Source organism: Psammomys obesus, unplaced genomic scaffold (genome assembly GCF_907164565.1).
Source record: "Psammomys obesus unplaced genomic scaffold, mPsaObe1.curated_primary_1811, whole genome shotgun sequence".
Lineage (NCBI taxonomy): Eukaryota > Metazoa > Chordata > Mammalia > Rodentia > Muridae > Psammomys > Psammomys obesus.
The window spans coordinates 216906-234244 of NW_026596130.1; the positions used below are offsets into that span (position 1 = coordinate 216906).

Genomic DNA, 17339 nt, shown 5'->3' on the forward strand with positions numbered 1-17339 from the left:
TGGCTCATTCAGTCTTCACCTGAGTTCTCTCTCTCTCTGTAACCTGTCTCTTTATGACTGGCCCTATAAAACTGCCTCTTCTCTCTCCCTTCATTGCCCCTTAAGTAGCTTCCCTTTCCCTCCTTTTCTCATGAGAGTTGGGTGTATCCTATCCTGTCAAGTCTCTCTCTGATTCATCACTCTTTCTGCCGCTCAATTAGACATCACCTTCAAACATGGGTGGTATCTTTTACAAACTAACTTTACCTTCATCGTTGGGAGCAAAGGTGTGCACCACCACACCTGGACCTAAGCTTTTCTTTACCTGAAACTTGCTCTGTACCAGACTGCCCTTGAACTCAGATCTTCTTGCCTCTGTCTTCTGGATTAAAAGCATGTTTGTATTCCAGCTAGATCACACAAACCTAGAAGGTCTTTGGATGTGATGTCTTGCCAGAGATGCCATGTTCTGAATTAAAATTCCTCTAAACAGAATCAGTGCAATCCCCATCAAAAGTTCAAGACAATACATCACAGAAATTGAAAGGACAATTTTCAGCTCCGTTTGGAAACACAAAAAACCCAGGATAGGTGAACAATTCTGAATAGTAAGAGAACTGATGAGGGTATCACCAGCCACACCTCCAGCTCTGTTGTACTAAAGAGCCGCAGTAATAAAAAGAAGATGGTGTTGCATAAAAACAGACATGTTGATCAAGGGGATCGAACTGAAGACCCAGACACGTCCACACACCTGTACACACCTGATTTTTGGCAAAGAAGTAAAAAAGACACAGTGTGTAAAACCTCTTCAACTGGTGGTGCAGGTCAAACTGGACGGCTGCACGTGGAAGAATGCGATCCATGCTTATCACCTGCACAAAACTCACCTCCAAATGGATCAAGGACCTCAGCAGATGGCTGGGTACCCTGACTGATAGAGAAGACAGTGGGGCCCAGGCCATAAGACCAACAATTAATAAATGGGACCTCATGAAAACGAAAAACTTCTGTACAGCAAAAGGCACCATCATATAGGCGAAGTGGCAACCTACAGAATGGGAAAATATCTTTACCGATTACACATCTGATAGAGGGGTAGTATCTAACACATATAAAGAACTAAAAAAAAAAAAAACTAAGCATGAGGAAAGTAAATGGACACTCACAAAAAGAGAATTACAGATCTCAGCAGAGTTTTCAAAGGTGAAACACTAAACTCAGAGAAACACTTCTAAAATGTTCCACATCCTTGCTTATTTTGATTTTCATACAGTGTGTGGAGTTGTATACGTGTATTTCTTGGGTTGTGTGTGTGTGTGTGTGTGTGTGTGTGTGTGTGAAAGAGAGAGAGAGGACAAAGTTGGATAAGGAGAGAGGTAGGAAGGCACTGGAAGAAACTGGGGGAGGGAAAGCATGATCAAAATATATTCTGTGAAGCATTTTTAAAAAGCTTTAGAAGAAAGCCCTTGGAACAGTTCTGAGTACAGGGTTAGGTGCTCACGAACTCGGTCAATGGATTCCAGTGACAGCCACGGCAGCGTGGCAAATTCTGCCCCGAGAACTATCGAGGCAGATCAAGAGCGACTTTCAGAACAGTGGATCAATGTTAGCGTTCCTATACGGAGCTGTCACTCACGGAGCATTCTTAACCTGACTTGTTGCCTTTAAGTAATGTCCCGGGTAATCATGATGTAATAGGAAGTTCCTATTTCACCAGTGCTGGGACTGAGCTCACATTTAGTGGTTGTGTCCCTTACATGCATCCATCAGCAAAGACTTCTTATGCCTTTCTTAGGAGAAAGTAGAAGGGGAATAAATAACAGAGGATTTCCCTCAGCAGGGGAAGTCGTGGCGGGAACCCTAATCGGGACTGGACTCTCACAGGTTTAATAATCGCAGGGCAGAATGGTGGTGCCAAGGCTGCCCTGAGTCAGAAGAGGTGGCCCGGCGCAGTGTCCACTCCAGGGCGGCGGACGCACCCTGATCAAAGCTTTGCAGCTCTGAGCCGGAGCGGTCTGCTTGGCAAAGGAAACTGGAAACCTCAGAGACCTTCCCCCTGCACCTCCGACCGGCACCCGATGCTGCCGCCCCCTCTGCGGCCGATTGGCTCTTCAGCGCTGTGGCTGCCCCGCCCGGCAGTGGGTGGACTCGCTCACCTTCCCCAGCCGGCCGGGCTGGCCGGCCTCTCTGCCCACTGTCCTCTCTCCTCCCCTCCAGCATGGTGTGTCTGTGGCGCCCCAGAGGCCCCTGTGTGGCAGCTGTGATCGCGGCGCTGATGGCGCTGAGCCCTCCCGTGGCTTTGGTCCGGGACCCCCGACGTAAGTGCACGCCTCAGGGCTGGGCTGCTGGGGGTTGGGGAGGAAGGGGCTGCTTCAGTTTGTCTTCAATAGGTAAACTTAACATTTTTTTTTCCCTTTGAGCACTTCCTTTAAACACAAAATGTTAAATCATTTCCATATAAAAGGGTCTTGGACGCTCCTCCGAGGCCGGCGAATGGAATCAACCCTTGGGTCGTGTCCCCTCCTCAGGAGACCCCTCCAGCCTGACCTCACATTTCCTAGGGGCTTGAAAAGATGAAGGAGCCAAGGAGCTAAAAGAACCTCTCTCAATTGTTAGGATAGAAAAGGGGGGAGGGATTCTCTGAAGATTTTATGAGCAGTGAAGGGATCTGGGGAGCCCTGTCCTAGGAGACTGTGCTGGCCTCTCTCTGGGATCTGCAGCATTGGCACTTCTGGCTATGATGCCAGGAGGGATCGGGGCATTTTCTTTTATCCCCGAACCCTGATGTTTAGGAACCCTGCACCCCTGTGCTGGGAGTGCCGTCATGGGAAGCGCGCAGTGTCATCTCTTCTGCGGAAGGGACCCTGGGGCCGAGCCAGGAACTTAATGCTTGGTTCGGCCTCCGAGACAGGGAGCAACAATGGTGTGCTGCCTGGCACCTCGAACTCAGCGGGTCCTCTGAAAACCCAGCGCAGGCTGGAGTCTGCTGCGGCTCCGAACCGCCCTGCACTGTTTCCCTAGCGCCAGCTGCATTCCTGCCTGAGCGTAAAGCAGAGGACGCAACTGGTTTAAGATGTGAGATTCTGTTTTCATGCGTCAAGTGTGGTCAGTCAGGATCAGCAGTTTCCTATGGTTCCAAGCGCACAACCGAGCAGGGGGGCCGGCAGCTCGGAGGCGGCTAGAAGCCAATCAGGAGACAAAGCCGTAGGTCGGGCAGGCTTCCCCAAAGTTTGTAGGCTCCATCATCTGTTCTCCATCATCCATGTGGAGCCGTTGGTCTCTACAGTCCTCTCGGACCTTTCCCAGGACACGTGGTTGTCTTAGGCTGTGTAAGGACGTGAAAGAAACACAAGTCTTATATATGTGTGTGTATGTATATATGGGCATATGTGTATATATGTATCACGAGTCTGTGTGAGTGTATATGTGAGTGTGTGCGCACACGCGTGAATGCTGATTTCTTGTAGCTCTGGAGGCTGGGAAGTTCAGTGTTCATATGCTCGCAGCTGCTGTGTGCATGTTTGCTTCATGACCCCATGCAGGGAGGTAGGACAGAAAACTGAGCGAGAGAAAGAAAGGAAGAGAGGGAGGGAGGGAAGGAAGGAGGGAGGAAGAGACAAAGAGAGAGAGATGGACACAGACAGGAGACAGAGACAGAGAGACAGAGAGAGAGACACAGAGGGAAACAAAGTAACAAAGAAAGCAAGCTGCTTTTGCAAGCCCACAGTAATGATTCAGCTCCCACGACAAAGATAAGGTCCCCATGACAGGTCACTTCCTGGATGCTCTACTTCTCCCCTCTGTTCCAGAGGGTGGTACTTCCAGCTCACCAACTTTATAGGACATTCCACACATCAGAGTGCCATGACTCCAAAACCACATCTTTTTTCACAGAACATGAGGCGGAGGTCCCTCAGGGAGCCTTTGCCTGTGGCTTCCCTCTTCAAGTCCAATGATCAACGCACTCACATGGATATGCTCGGCTTTGCCTTAGGGGACCCTGTGGTGGCTTTAGCCCTGTGCGGCCCAGGGGCACCTGGTGGGGTCTGTTTGTGGTGGCCCAGGCCTTGCAACAAAACTGGCTCATGCATCACAGGGAAACGCAGGGAAACCCCCATGGCCAGCAACCCTAGCTCTCTGCACCTGCAGACCAGCGGCCACTGAGGACGCCAGCGTCAACAGCTGTGCACTGTGGCCTGGTGTGTAAGCCGCACCTGGACCCCCTTGTGCTGTGGACTGGGAGGGCAGAGCCCTGTGCTGGGAGAAAAGAGGCGCCAAGTGTGCGCCTCCCTCGTGGGTCGGGGCTTAAGCACAAGGTGAGAAGTTCGGTCAGGAATCTGACTTCAGTCAGCAAACAAGCGTTTGGCTGGGCGTCCACCCATTTTCTCAGGCGCCCTGCACCCTCAGGCTGGGCCACCGGCTGAGGAAGGCCGCGCAGAGGAGCCCACACTCCCAGCGTCAGGCAGGCACTCGGGGTGTCTGCGGGTCGTGAGATGGGCTTTGTCCGTCTTGGAATTCACTCCTTGGGGTCAGAAATTTGTTTCTGGGCGGAGAGAGGGTTGTTCAGGGCTCTACCGAAGCTCTGGCTCACAGCCATCTCTTCTGGCTTCCGCATAGCACACTCAGAGGAGCCCACCCCCCACGCCTGAGTAAAAATAGACACGAGCAGTTCAGAAGAAAAGAAAGAGCCTATCTGAGGCCTAGCGTGATGGGTAAGCGTGCACGCCACCAAGCCTGACAGCAGAGTTTGATCCCTGCTCACAGGGTAGGGAGCTGAAGTTGTCTTCTGACACACACAGGTGCGCCACGACACACATACACACGCGCTAAACAAGATGCGACAAAAACCCAAAAAGTTTATTAAAATGTGTTATCAGGGTAACCTGGGCTACACTGTGTCGGGCTACATCGAGTTTTTGTTACTGTGCGTGTGTGTGCACGTGCGTGTGCTCGTGAGTGAAGATTCCCACAGAGTTTAGGAGAGGACGTTGGATCCGGTGGAGCTGGAGCTACAGGCAGCTATGCTCCGCCTGGCGCAGGTTCTGGGGTCCCGCCCTGGGTCCTCTGTAGCAGCGGCGAGCGCTCTCTCCAGCCCCTGACATCGGTGTACCTCCAGTGGCTGGTGATGCAGCCAGACTGCTGGGAACGCATCCCTCCTCCTTTCACCTTTTCTCACCCCCCCTCTACCATCCCCAGGCTAGAGGCCACGCCCCACCTCAAGCGAGTGGGAACCCGTTGTATTTGTCTTTCTGAATCTGCTCCTGTCACTTAGCATCACAGCTTCCTGTGGCTTCCAGGCTGCTCCAAGTGGCGGGTCTCACTCCCTGCGTGGCCGAGTAAGATTGCGTTGTGCGCACACAGCACACTTCCTCCATCTGTCCGTCCACGGGCAGGCATCTCTGCTGACTGCTCAGGTTTGTTTTGGATACAGATGTCTATATTAATCCTCATTTCCAAGAGTGTGAGGTTTCCCTTTCACTCTATCCTCACCAGCACTTGTTAATGTCTGCTGAGCCACCTTAACTGCTGAGACAACATCCCGCTGGGGTTTGGGTGTCTCTCAAATGCTCGTTGGGTGTTGGCATGGCCTGTCTTCTCCTGGGAGATGTCTTTTTAGTTCCCTTTCCTGTGTTTTGACTGGCTTCTTTGGTTTTCTGATGCTCACATTTTCGAAAGATTGTCTATGTATATGGAAGGTTTAACTGTGTGTGTGTGTGTGTGTGTGTGTGTGTGTGTGTGTGTGTGTGTGTGTGTGTGCAAGCTGTGAGCATGCAGTGCCCACAGAGGCCAGAGGAGGGCAATGGATCCTCTGGAACTGTAGTAACAGATGGTTGTGAGCTACGAACCCAGGACCTCTGTAAGAGCAGCCAATGCTCCTAACCACTGACCCAACTCTTCAGCCGCAGGCCTGGTCTTTAAAGGTTCCTTTCAGCAAGTTCATTATTGCTACAGAAAGTGCACAAAAGCCTTTTGTGTGCTGATTTCGATCCTGTAGCTTCGCTGAATTTAGTTCTAACAGCTTTTGGTGGATTATTTAGGTTTTTATATGTATTAAAATCATGGTGCCTGCAAACATGGATAACTTCCTTCCAACTCTCATATTTCCAATTTTTTATTGTTTAATAGCTCTTGCAGAGGCTCCCACTAATGCACCGTACAAGAGCAGTGAGCATGGACGGTTTCTATCTTATTTGATAGAATAGCCAGGAAGAAATGGCTTTGGAGCCACCCACTCTGAAACCCACTGAGGTTTTTACATATTGCTGTTACCCTTTTGGTGTGTGTTCCTTCTACACCTATTTTATTTTTATTTTTTTTAGTTTTGCTTACCATAAACAGCATGACTTTTACCAAGAGCTTTCCTTCTGTCTGCTGCAGTGGCCTTCCTGCTGCTGGTTTGCTATTTCATACTTATTTTCTCTCACATGTCAACCCATCCTTACGTCTGAAAGCTGAGTCGTACCAGACACGGCCTGTGAATTTTTGGCGTGCTGTTGAATTTGGTTTCCTAATTTTATTGGAAATTTTGGAATCTCTGTTCATAAAGGGTATGACCCTGGCTTAATTTTGGCTGGATCTTTGCCTATTTGTTTCAGGGAATCCTGGCCTCACAAGGAAGGGTTTGCAAAGAGCTATCCATTCCCGTTTTTTAGAAGAGTGTAACTACGGTTGGAATTGATTCTTCAAATATTTCATAAAATCTGGCAGCACACCACGACCTGAACTCTCGTTATTACTGGTCTGTGCTGTTTTATATTCTTCTTGGTCCAGTCACTGTGGGCTGTGTTTGCTCAGGGATTTATCGGTCTCCAGGCTTGCCAGCTGTTTGACACAGACTCCTTCGAGGCAGTGTCTTACAAATCACTGTATTACGGAGTTAACTGATAATGCCTCTGTTATCTCTGATTTCATTTATTAGGCCTTCTCTCTCTCTCTCTGTTTCTTGGTTATTGTAGATAATGGTTTGCCAGTGTTGTTAACCCTTTAAGAATGGCTCTTTACTTCACCAATCACTGTGCCGTGTACTTTTGTTTTACCTTATTGGTTTAGGAAGTGATCTGTATCATTTCTTATCTTGGCAGATTTCTGCTCTGGGCCATTCTTGCTTTCCTAACTCCTCGAGATGTGTTCATTGTTGTTGCTTTTTATTACTTTATATCATTTTATGTAATGTATTATTACTAAAAAAAAAAAAAAAAGTTTCCTTTAGCCATGAAATAAAATCAAAGTAGTACCATTTCCAGAAAACAGTACAGAACTGGCAACAGTCAAGGCAGCTGGAATAAGCCAGACTCAGGACACAGGCTGCTGTGCAGGTGAAGGGCCAATCTGGAAAACGGAAAGCACCAGGAGGAGGCAGGGAGGGCAGGAGAGAAAGAAACCACGAAAGTGGCTGAAGTACATGCCACACCTGACTGAAGATGTCTGTGTGAAACCCACCACTTTGCACAATAAATGCACTCAGGTGTATAATTCTAAAGAAACGACAAAAACTCCCCAAACTTCCCTGTTCTTACAGCTTCTGCTGACACCAACAGATGGTGTGTTGTGCAACTGTCTTTGCTTGATTCTGGAAAGTTCTTTATTTTCTTTCTTAGTTTCTCCCATCAGAGCAGCCATTTAGGGGCTTGTCATATAACCCATCCCCGGTTGTACTGTTTCCACTTTCATAACTGTTTTTATTTGTAGCTTTACTTTATTCTGGCCTGGGATGTTACATAAGCTGATTTGACACAAAGTTTATTGAGTCTTAATTGTCTCAACATGTGCTCTGTCCTGGGATGCCACTAGGACAGCTGTGCATTCTGCTGTGCTGGACGAGACATTCACTGACTGCACGCTGTGTTGGCTGTGCCCTGTAGCTAAACACAGAAGATCTCTTGATGCTTCTCTCTCTGATCATCTGTTCATTGAGGAGAATGGGGGACACACATTTATCACTGTATTACAGTCTATCTCTCTTTAAATATATTAATATTGTAATGCCAGGTTCGTGGGATCCTCCAAGACCACCAGGAGATGACGCTTGCAATAGCAAGAGAGCTTTACCACAAGAGCAATAGAACTTGGGACCCAAGTCTCACTGATGCAGCAGTAGAGAGGTGGGACCTCGAGCCCTGAATGAGCAGGGTTTTTAAAGGGAAAGACTGTGAGCAGGGGGTTTCCATGACAGCAAGCAGGGGGACACATGTTTCCATGACAGCAAGTGTGGGGGGGGTTCATGCCTTGACATTACAGGATCAGGTAAAAGTTAGAGGGGCGAGGTGACCTTCTCTGAGGCACAATTGCCTAAGACATATGATCACAATTACTATTCTTTTAAACTATATCTGAAACATTGGGGAGAATTTTCCCACCCGATTCTCATTGATTATTGCCAGGGAGATTGTCTCTATTTTCTATGAAGTATTTATTCTGTGATATTTCCGGGAGGCTGTTGCTAGGAGAGTTAACTTTGTTCTCTGCCAAGTGTACATTCTGTGATATTTCCTGGTACCTGAATTCAGCTCCCAGTCAAGATGGTTCTTTATTTCAAAATGGAGTTATACTCAGGCTAACAAACTCTTCACTGTTTGACTTATGTATTATGTTGTTTCCATGTGTCTCTTTCACTTGTTAAAATGCAAAGTCTGCTTTACTTGGTATGGGTGTTGTTACTTTGACTCACTTTTAGTTTCCCTTTGTGTGATATATCTTTCCCCAGCTTTCATTTCTAACCTCTATATGTGTTCATGAAGGTGATGAGTTTCTTGTAACCAGTATATAGTTGAGTTTTATTTATAATCCATTCAGCCAGTTTATATCAGTTGATTGGTGAATTTAATTCATTTGTATCCAAGGTTATTTTTATTATGTTTTCCTTCCTTCTTTCCTTCCTTCCTTCCTTCCTTCCTTCCTTCCTTCCTTCCTTCCTTCCCTCCTTCCTTCCTTCCTTCCTTCCTTCCTTCCTTCCTTCCTGCCTTTCTCCCCACCACTTTCTTTCTTTGCATGCCACAGCATGTATGGAGTTCAGAGGACAAATTGCTAGTAATTCTTTCCTTTCACCACGAGGGAACTGGGGATCTAAGTCAGGCTTGCCACCATGTGCTGTTACTCACTAGGCCATACCCCCCTCTTAGAACTTAGTCTTGTGACTGCAGTTTTTTCTCATCTGAAGTTTTGATCTCTTTTATATACGTGTTCTACTTGGCTGTATGTATTCATGTGTCTTCATAGTGTCAGTTATGCTGTTTTTTCTGAGTATTCACTGGAGTATATTCACTGGAGTATTTCTTCTAAAGCTGACCAAGAGGTAGCAAACTCCCTCAGTCTCTAATTATATAAGAAGTTCATTCTCTTTCATAGTTCAAGGATAGTTTCACTGGGTATAATAGTCTTTGTCAACAGGGAGTTTTTTTCCTTTCAATATTTTTTTTTCTATTCTCTTCAGGCCTATACTGTTTCTTCTAAGAAATCTAATATAAGTCTAATGGGCATTTACTTTATGTGATTTGATATTTGTCTGTTGTTTTAGGATTAGTTCTCTCTCTCTCCCTCTCCCTCCCTCCTTCTCTGTGTGTGTCCTTCTTCCCACATTAATCCCTCTTTCCTGGTGATTCAACCCTGTTCTTGAAAATACTGCAGTAGTCTATATTGTCTTGTCCTCCTGACATTTTGAGTATGATATGCCTTGGTGGAGGACTATTTGGGTGAGAGGTACTTGAGACTCTTTTAGCTTCTTGTATCTGAACATATCTTGTAATTGTGTAATTTTGAATTCTTTATACATTTCATATCCTTCCTGCAAACAGAAGTCTGCTTATAGAGAACTATGATTTTAGAGGTGTGTTCTTTCTCTGGTCCATGTGAAACTAGTGTAACATTTGCTTCTTAGATTATTATTGGATCTTGAAATAAGTAGGGTTTTTTGTTTTTTTGTTTGTTTGTTTTTTTATTTAGGTAGGTTATAGAAAGTCAGTGGATTAGATGGTTGGAGCTTGGTTACAGCAGAACTCAAAAGTGTACTCGGAGAAATTTCTTCATCTTTAATTAATGACAACATGGCTGCATTCACTGTGCTGGCTAATTTTATGTCAACTTGTCACAAGCTAGAGTCATGTGAGAGGAGGGAATCTCAATTGAAAATTATCTTTATAAGATTGGGCTGTAGGCAAGCCTGTAAAGTGTTTCCTTAGTTGGTGATTGATTGGAGAAGGCCCAGCCCGGTGTGGGCGGGCACACCAATGGGATGGTGGTCCTGGGTGCTGTAAGAAAGCGGGCCGAGCAAGTCACGAGGAGGAGCAAGCCAAAAAGCAGAACCCCTCCATGGCCTCTGCATCAGCTCCTGCCTCCAAGTTTCTGCCCTGCTGGAGTCCCTGTCCTGACTTCCCCGACCAATGGTGTGGAAACATAAGCCAAATAGCACCTTTCCTCCCCAAGGTGATTTGCTCATGGTGTTTCATCACAGCAATAGAAACCTTCAGTGATTCATAAAGGTTTCCAGCTTTACAGTGATGTTGGGGTCCAGTGGGGTGTGCTCTGAGCCTGCTCAGTCTAGCCAAGATGGCCGTGTTGGTGTAGTGTATGAAGAAGGCTGGCTTGATGTCTCAGCACTGGTATAGGTCAACAAAGGATGTGACACAAGCAGTCCTATCCTCAAGACATAGCTGACTCTCCTGAGGACTCTCAGGATGGATGCAGGAGACAACTGGGGCTGTAGGTTTAGGGGCTACAGCTGTAGAGCTATGGATGGGATTTCCCTAGGTCCAGAGAACCTAATGTAGTTGGTCTCATGGTTCTGGGGACTGTGGCCTCAGTAACTGTGACTCGGGGCTGTGGAACACAGAAGGGACTTCCCTGTGTGTTTTGTCACGTGGTTGGTAGTGAGGTTTGTGGCAATCTTAGCAATGTTGGTGGAGTTATCCCTGTAGGTCAGAAGGAAAAAGCAGGTTGGTATCAGGGGTTTGGGCACCAAAAGCTGTAGTCTAGACTCGTAAAGTGTGGAAACCATCCCTCGGTTATCTAGGACAAAGGAAGATAATATTTAAGCTTATGACATGGTTATCCACGCTCTGGATAATAAAGAAGGTTTTTTTCAAACCCTTCAGGTTAAGCACAGTAGTTAGAGACTTGGGGCTTTTCTGACATCTTGAAAGTGTAGGATATGGATAAAAATGTCTGTGGAAGCATAGTTAAATTCCCAGCATTTGGGAGGCAGAGGAAGGCAGATCTCCGTGAGTTCAAGGCTAGCCTGCACTATGAGGTCCAGGGCTACATAGAGAAACCTTGTCTTGAAAAACCAAAATGCTACTGATGATGATGATGATGACAATGATGATGTAATGTCTGTGGATAACCTATGGGAGCCTGTGGTAACCTATGGAAAGCTGAGCTGAAGATAGAACTTATGGCACTGTTAGCTACAGGACATGGATGAGTCCGTTCTCTGGCCTTGGGGACAACTTCAATGATGCCAAGAACTTTTGCAACAAAAGTCACATTCCCAAGGTCAAGAAAGACTGGGTGAATCTGAGATCAGGGCTTCTGGGACTCACACTTCTGCAAGTGCAGCAGGAAACAGGGATTCCCCTGTAGCGCTTTAAAACTCTATCTACTTCCAACCCCCCAACTCTATGTAGGAGAGAGAAGGTTAGTGGGGAGAGAGGGCCCCTTTACTTCTCCCAGATGGGTCTTTTAGGGCTCTACCAATCTCTCAACTGCAGAAACACCCTGAAGCATTTCTGTTGTCTGTCTGCCCCAAACCACCACACCGTCTGTGTCTCGGGTCTCTCCAAACTGTTACACGCCACACACCACACATCTTCTCATACACACGCTTCTCATTCTGGGCTCTCATGTTTATACTCTCAGAGTCCTAGATCATGCCCCTCTCCTTGTGGTGGCTGTAACCAGCTGGCAAAGCCAAACCTCGCATGAGACAATTAACAAGTGTGGACAAATTACAGAGCAACTAAAATCCCACACTTGGGATGAAAACAAAAACATATTTCCATCAAGTACAAAAAACAAAACAAAACAAAACAACAAACCAAAAGTTCCATTACATTCCCTAACTCTTGATGGACACATGGATAGAGAGTCAGCACTTTGCAACATCTGTCAAACTCCAGAGGCTGTAGCAAGGCTCTGAAAGGACAAATAGGATGGAATTTGTTTGTCACCATGGCAGCAACTGGTCCTGAAGGATGCTGAAGGGGTCATAACCTACAGTGAGGTGCACACCAACCCAAGGCTTCTGCTGGCATGGGGAGTTGACTGTCAGCCTCTGAAGAAAATGTCAGGGCACCAGTGTGGGTTCTCCGTACTGTATGGACCAAAGCAATCCTCTTCTCTTGAGGTGAACAGTCACTATCCGGCCACCAAGCTCCCCAAACTGTCATGCTTGAAAGAACTGTCACTCTCCTGCTGTCTGTGCCTGTGACAGGGTGTGGTGGCCTTTCCTGCTCACCTTCCTCCTACAGTGGAGTTTCCCCTGCTGCGGTTTGAAGGTGCAGTGACCCCTATAGCTCTCAGGTTCACTCAGTCTCCTGCGGTCACCTTGTGTTTGAGGGCTGTAGAGCCTTGAGGAGGTGGAGCAGTGCTGGGGGAGGTTTGTCACCGGGGAGAGGGCCTTGCAGCTCTTAGCTGGACCACTTCTTGTATCTCTCTGCTTCCTGACTTCACAGGCAATGTGAGGAGATGCCTCATGCTCCTCCCTCGGTGCCTTCCCCGGCGTGACCGTACCCTTTACCCTTTCAAGTCACAAGTCAAAATAAAATAAAAATAAACAAACTAAGGACTCCATTCAGATACTGCAGAAGCAAGGAGCGAGGCATACACACGCCAATCAGGGACCTGAGGCTGCAGTTCATTCTTTTTCTCTAGTTCGGGAGACTGAAGTCATGGCCTCTGGTGTCTCTGAATAAAGTTCCCTGCCACTGAGCTACACCATCCCTCTGTTTTCATCCTTTTTTTTTATGTTTTTAAACAGAGTGTTGCAAAGTTGTTTAGGCTGATACCAAACTCATTACAAAGACTGGGTAGAACTTAAATTGCCATCTTCTAGTCTCAGTATCCCAGGCATCTGAGAATAGACACACCGCCTTGCTGGCTGGGATTCACTTTGTTTCCCACCTTCACACCACAGACAGACAGACAGACAGAGATACAGACTCAGACACACACACACACACACACACACACACACACACAGTAACTAACCATGGTGACTCTTTGCTTTGCTTGGAATACCCATCACTGATTGACTGATGTTCAGAGTTCTCCCTCGGTGGTTGTCTGCTCTTTGTTATTTCATGGGTTCTTCTTTTTTCCACCTTTTAATCCCCACTCCCTTGCCATTTACTCCCTAATACGACATAGGAGAGAAAGAAGGATCTATATGGAGAGAGATCCCTGAATTCAATTTCTTTCCTTTTGTTTCTTCTTGGAGCACAACTACTAACAAGCTACATACAACCAACCTCCCAGAACAACCACCAACCACCAATATAACCCTCTATTCACTTAGTTCTATATATTTCCTTTCTTAAAAAAAAATATTTATTTGTTTGTTTGTTTTTTTAATTATGTACACAGTGTTCTGTCTTCATGTACACCTACACACCACATCTCACTATAGATGGTTGTGAGCTACCATATGGTTGCTGGGAATTGAACTCAGGACCTCTGGAAGAGCAGCTAGTGCTCTTCTAAAGTATGGGCCCATAAAAAGAGAACTGATGTCTGCTGGTGAAAAAGAATGAAGCTAACGAAAAAAACAACCTATCGGGGCTCTAGCATTTATGTACCCTCCAAAATGTTCCCAGAATTAGAAATGTCACACAATCGCAGGAACTGTCTGCAGCCGGCAAAACCACGCCTCTGCTAGAGCATGAGGCAAATCCTAGTCAGCTGCTGTGGAGAGTCCCAAGCAGCCCTCCATCCTATACCTGGGATTAAAATGAAAACACTTTCTTCTAATAGTTCTGTGTTTTAAAAAGAACCAAAATTCTGAAATTGTCACTGCAGTTGCTCTTTAAACAGTTCCCCAGTTCCTCCCTGAACTAGCATCATGCCTTATGTTCTGCCATCTTGACTGGTATCTACCCAGAACATCACTGCCAGATTTTCCCACGTTGTCTAACTCTTTCTAGACCTACCGTGATGTGCAATGCAGAGAAGACATTTGACTCCACCGTGCATTTGTCACGAGTGAGAGAGACGGCACCTGTTGCACAGGGATGTTTAAGGATTGGAGTGATGACACAGGTAGGGCAGTGGGAACACTGCCTGTCACACTGTGCATTTACCTCTGTGCCAGGTGTGACTCTCCCACCAGTTCATTGGTCCCATAGACGCCGCTTTCACAACAGCTAGCAGAATCCCACCATGACCTCCTTCTACCATTTCCTCTTGATTGGGAAGTCAAGTCTTTGAAATGGTTGGGATCCCCCAAAACACGTGCAGCCTAATCCCTTGCCTCCTACCCTCACTTTCTCAGCCCCACGGTCCTCTGTTTTCTTGAGTCCATCAGCTCTTTCAAGCTCTTCACAATGGTGTTTGTTGCCACACTTGCTTTCCTGCCCCCTTTCCCACCATTTCTTCTCGCTGACATCATCTGAAGAGCCTCCCCTCCCCTCCTTCTGTTCTGTGTCTGCTTTGCTACTCTCTGTTATTACAATCACCTCCTTTTGACTTTTCTCATTCTTGGGCAATTTCATCTCTTGCTTCCACTAAATTTAAGCTCCAAGAGTGTAAGGAGAGAGTGAATTTTCCTTCTCAGGGTTTCCAGGGGCAGCAAGGCCTGACAGAGCCGCTTCTCAGGTGTGCTTTATAGAATCATCCAGATGTGTGCTGTCTATGGTGACGGTGAAGACCTGCGGGCATGAGAAGGGGCAGCAGCGGGTGGATGGAGCAGGACTGGAAGGGTCCCTGCTCTGCACGGGCTTTGTGCTGGCTAGTTTTAACTGTCAACTTGACACAGCTCCAACTAAATCTCTTAGGAAGAGAGTCTTAATGAGCGATTATCTGTATCAGGCCGGCCTGTGGGCATGTCTGCATGGGTCTGTCTTGATTCTTAGTTGATGCAGGAAGACTCAGCCCACTGTGTGGAGCACCATCCCTTAGGTTGGGGTCCCAGAAGAGTATGAGAGAGGAAGACACTAGATGAGAGATGTACGGGTCCTTGCACGGGTTTATCCTCTTGTTGATGCTGTTTTCTAAGTCTATTTTATTTTGGTTCCTTCTGCCTCTGCCTCTCTTCTCCACTCCAATCCCTTCCAACACACCAACGCCAGGTAGAAGAGAAAGAAGGTTAATGGAGAGAGGGGGCATAATTCTCTATAGCTACTTCCTACTGGTTAGTGTTGTCGAATTTCTTGGAGCAAGTTCAATCTTCGTTTCAGATCTCCAACTTCTTCTCATCAAACTGCATCAACAGCAACAGGAGCAGCAGAGGAAAAGCCACAGCTTCTTTCTTGGAGCCTTCCAGCACTCCCTGGGCTCGGGCCTGTAGGCTTAGATTTGATGTAGGGTTGTTAAGTACCTTTACCTCCCTTCCACCCAGCCCCCGCAACCTTAGGTAGGAGATTGGTAGGGAAAGGGGCTGTGGTCCGATTTTATCTACTTCTTGATGACTGGGGTCGATGGGTCTTTAGGGATCACCATAATCCGTCGTCCAGATGCCAGCAGCCCAGTTCAAAGGCCAACACCAAGCAGCGACATGTGGTCAGCAAAAGGCATAGAACTCTGAAAAGCTCCACGGAGCATTTCGCTCTGAGAAGTCAAGTGTTGAAGCACCAAGATCAATGCAGTGATGTTGATCCAAAGAGTGATATCTCACTGCACCCGAGCCTCTGTATATGTCCTCTCCTCAAAGTCCACCCATGGATGTTCTCAGCTGGCCGAAGTCATGCTCCTCGCATGTGAGAGCTCACAGCAAAACATCACACTATAAAACTCGGTCTTCAAAGAAACCAGAACCTTCCACTTCACTGGCCTTTATCCCCTCTCCAGAGTGCTCTGTCAGGATATTCCATCACAGCAAGAGTAACAAACCTCGGCGGTCTCCCTGTGCCTCAGGTGATGAGGACGGAGCCGTGGTGTGGGCAGGAGGGAATTAGAGGTGAAAGAGCAGAGTTCCCGGCAGGCGTCGTAGTTCCTCGCAGACAGCCTGTGACCCAGTGTGTCCCTGTCCCCACAGCACATTTTCTGTTGCAGCTGAAGGCTGAGTGCCATTACTTCAGTGGGAGGGAGCATGTGTGGAGTGCGACCAGGTTCATCTATAACCAGGAAGAGTTTGCCCGCTTCGACAGTAACCTTGGGAAGTTCCTGGCAGTGACTGAGCTTGGGGGGCCCATCGCTGAGGACCTGAATAGCCAGAAGGACGTCCTGGACAATTATCGGGCCTCAGTGGACAGGTGCAGAAACAACTACGACCTTGTTGATATCTTCCTGCTGAAGCTGAAAGGTGAGCACGGGGCGGGGTGTGTACAGGTTAAGGGGTGTGTATGTGTGTGTGAGAGAGAGGCAAAGACAGACAGAGACAGAGGAATTCTGTCACGTGTGCAGAGATCCTAAGACAGCCGTCGTGAGCCGCCATGTGGGACTTGGGAACTGAACTCAGACCATCTGTCTTTACTATTGAGCCATCTTTCTAGCCCTAAATGTAATGACTTTTTAGCTTTTTCTTGCCTTTCGGGCCCCTGAGAATCACCTTTCTCTGCTCCTGCTTCCCAGGAAAACCATTCCTGCCTGAGCTGCTTTAGGTGTATGTACTTGAGGTCCTGTACTCATGATCCATCTACACTGCTTTAAGCCATATCGAACTATTTCCCTTCAATAATGAATTACTGCTCCATCTATAACATAAGACCTTACAGTTTTCCTCAGATCCGGTAGGCCCCGCTGTCAGGATTAATTTGAGGGACAGGATTGGTAGGGCTTCAAAGATGTGACTCACTCTCACCCTCTCTCTCCTCCAGCTAAGCCCAAGGTGTCTGTGCACCCTGCAAAGACGCAGCGCCTGGAGCACCACAACCTCCTGATCTGCTCTGTGAATGACTTCTACCCGGGCGACCTTGAGGTCAGATGGTTCCGGAACGGCCAGGAGGAGAAGGCTGGGGTCTCGTCCACCGGCCTGATCCCCAATGGAGACTGGACCTACCAGGCCCTGGTGATGCTGGAGACGGTTCCCCAGAGCGGAGAGGTCTACGCCTGCCAGGTGGCGCATCCCAGCCTGAGCAGCCCTGTCACCGTGGAGTGGAGTGAGTGGGGAAGCCCTAGCCCTGGGAGGGCCCGCCCACCAGGAGGGGCATGGCCCACCTCCGCCTCTCAGCTTTCTCTGGCCCTGTGAGGACCCGCCCACCAGGAGGGGCGTG

The 17339-nt window shown here is 47.6% G+C and overlaps 1 protein-coding gene across 1 annotated transcript in view; it reads left to right on the forward strand.

The window, feature by feature from the left end:
* Positions 1-1935: 1935 nt before the first annotated feature.
* The window catches only part of LOC129665362 (H-2 class II histocompatibility antigen, E-D beta chain-like), a 23799-nt gene continuing 8395 nt past the window's right edge, over positions 1936-17339 (forward strand). Inside the window, exons 1-3 of the mRNA XM_055591986.1 lie at positions 1936-2300; positions 16163-16429; positions 16944-17225. Of these exons, the coding sequence (XP_055447961.1) occupies positions 2201-2300; positions 16163-16429; positions 16944-17225 (649 nt within the window). The 5' untranslated portion in view covers positions 1936-2200. The remainder of the gene's footprint in view (positions 2301-16162; positions 16430-16943; positions 17226-17339) is intronic.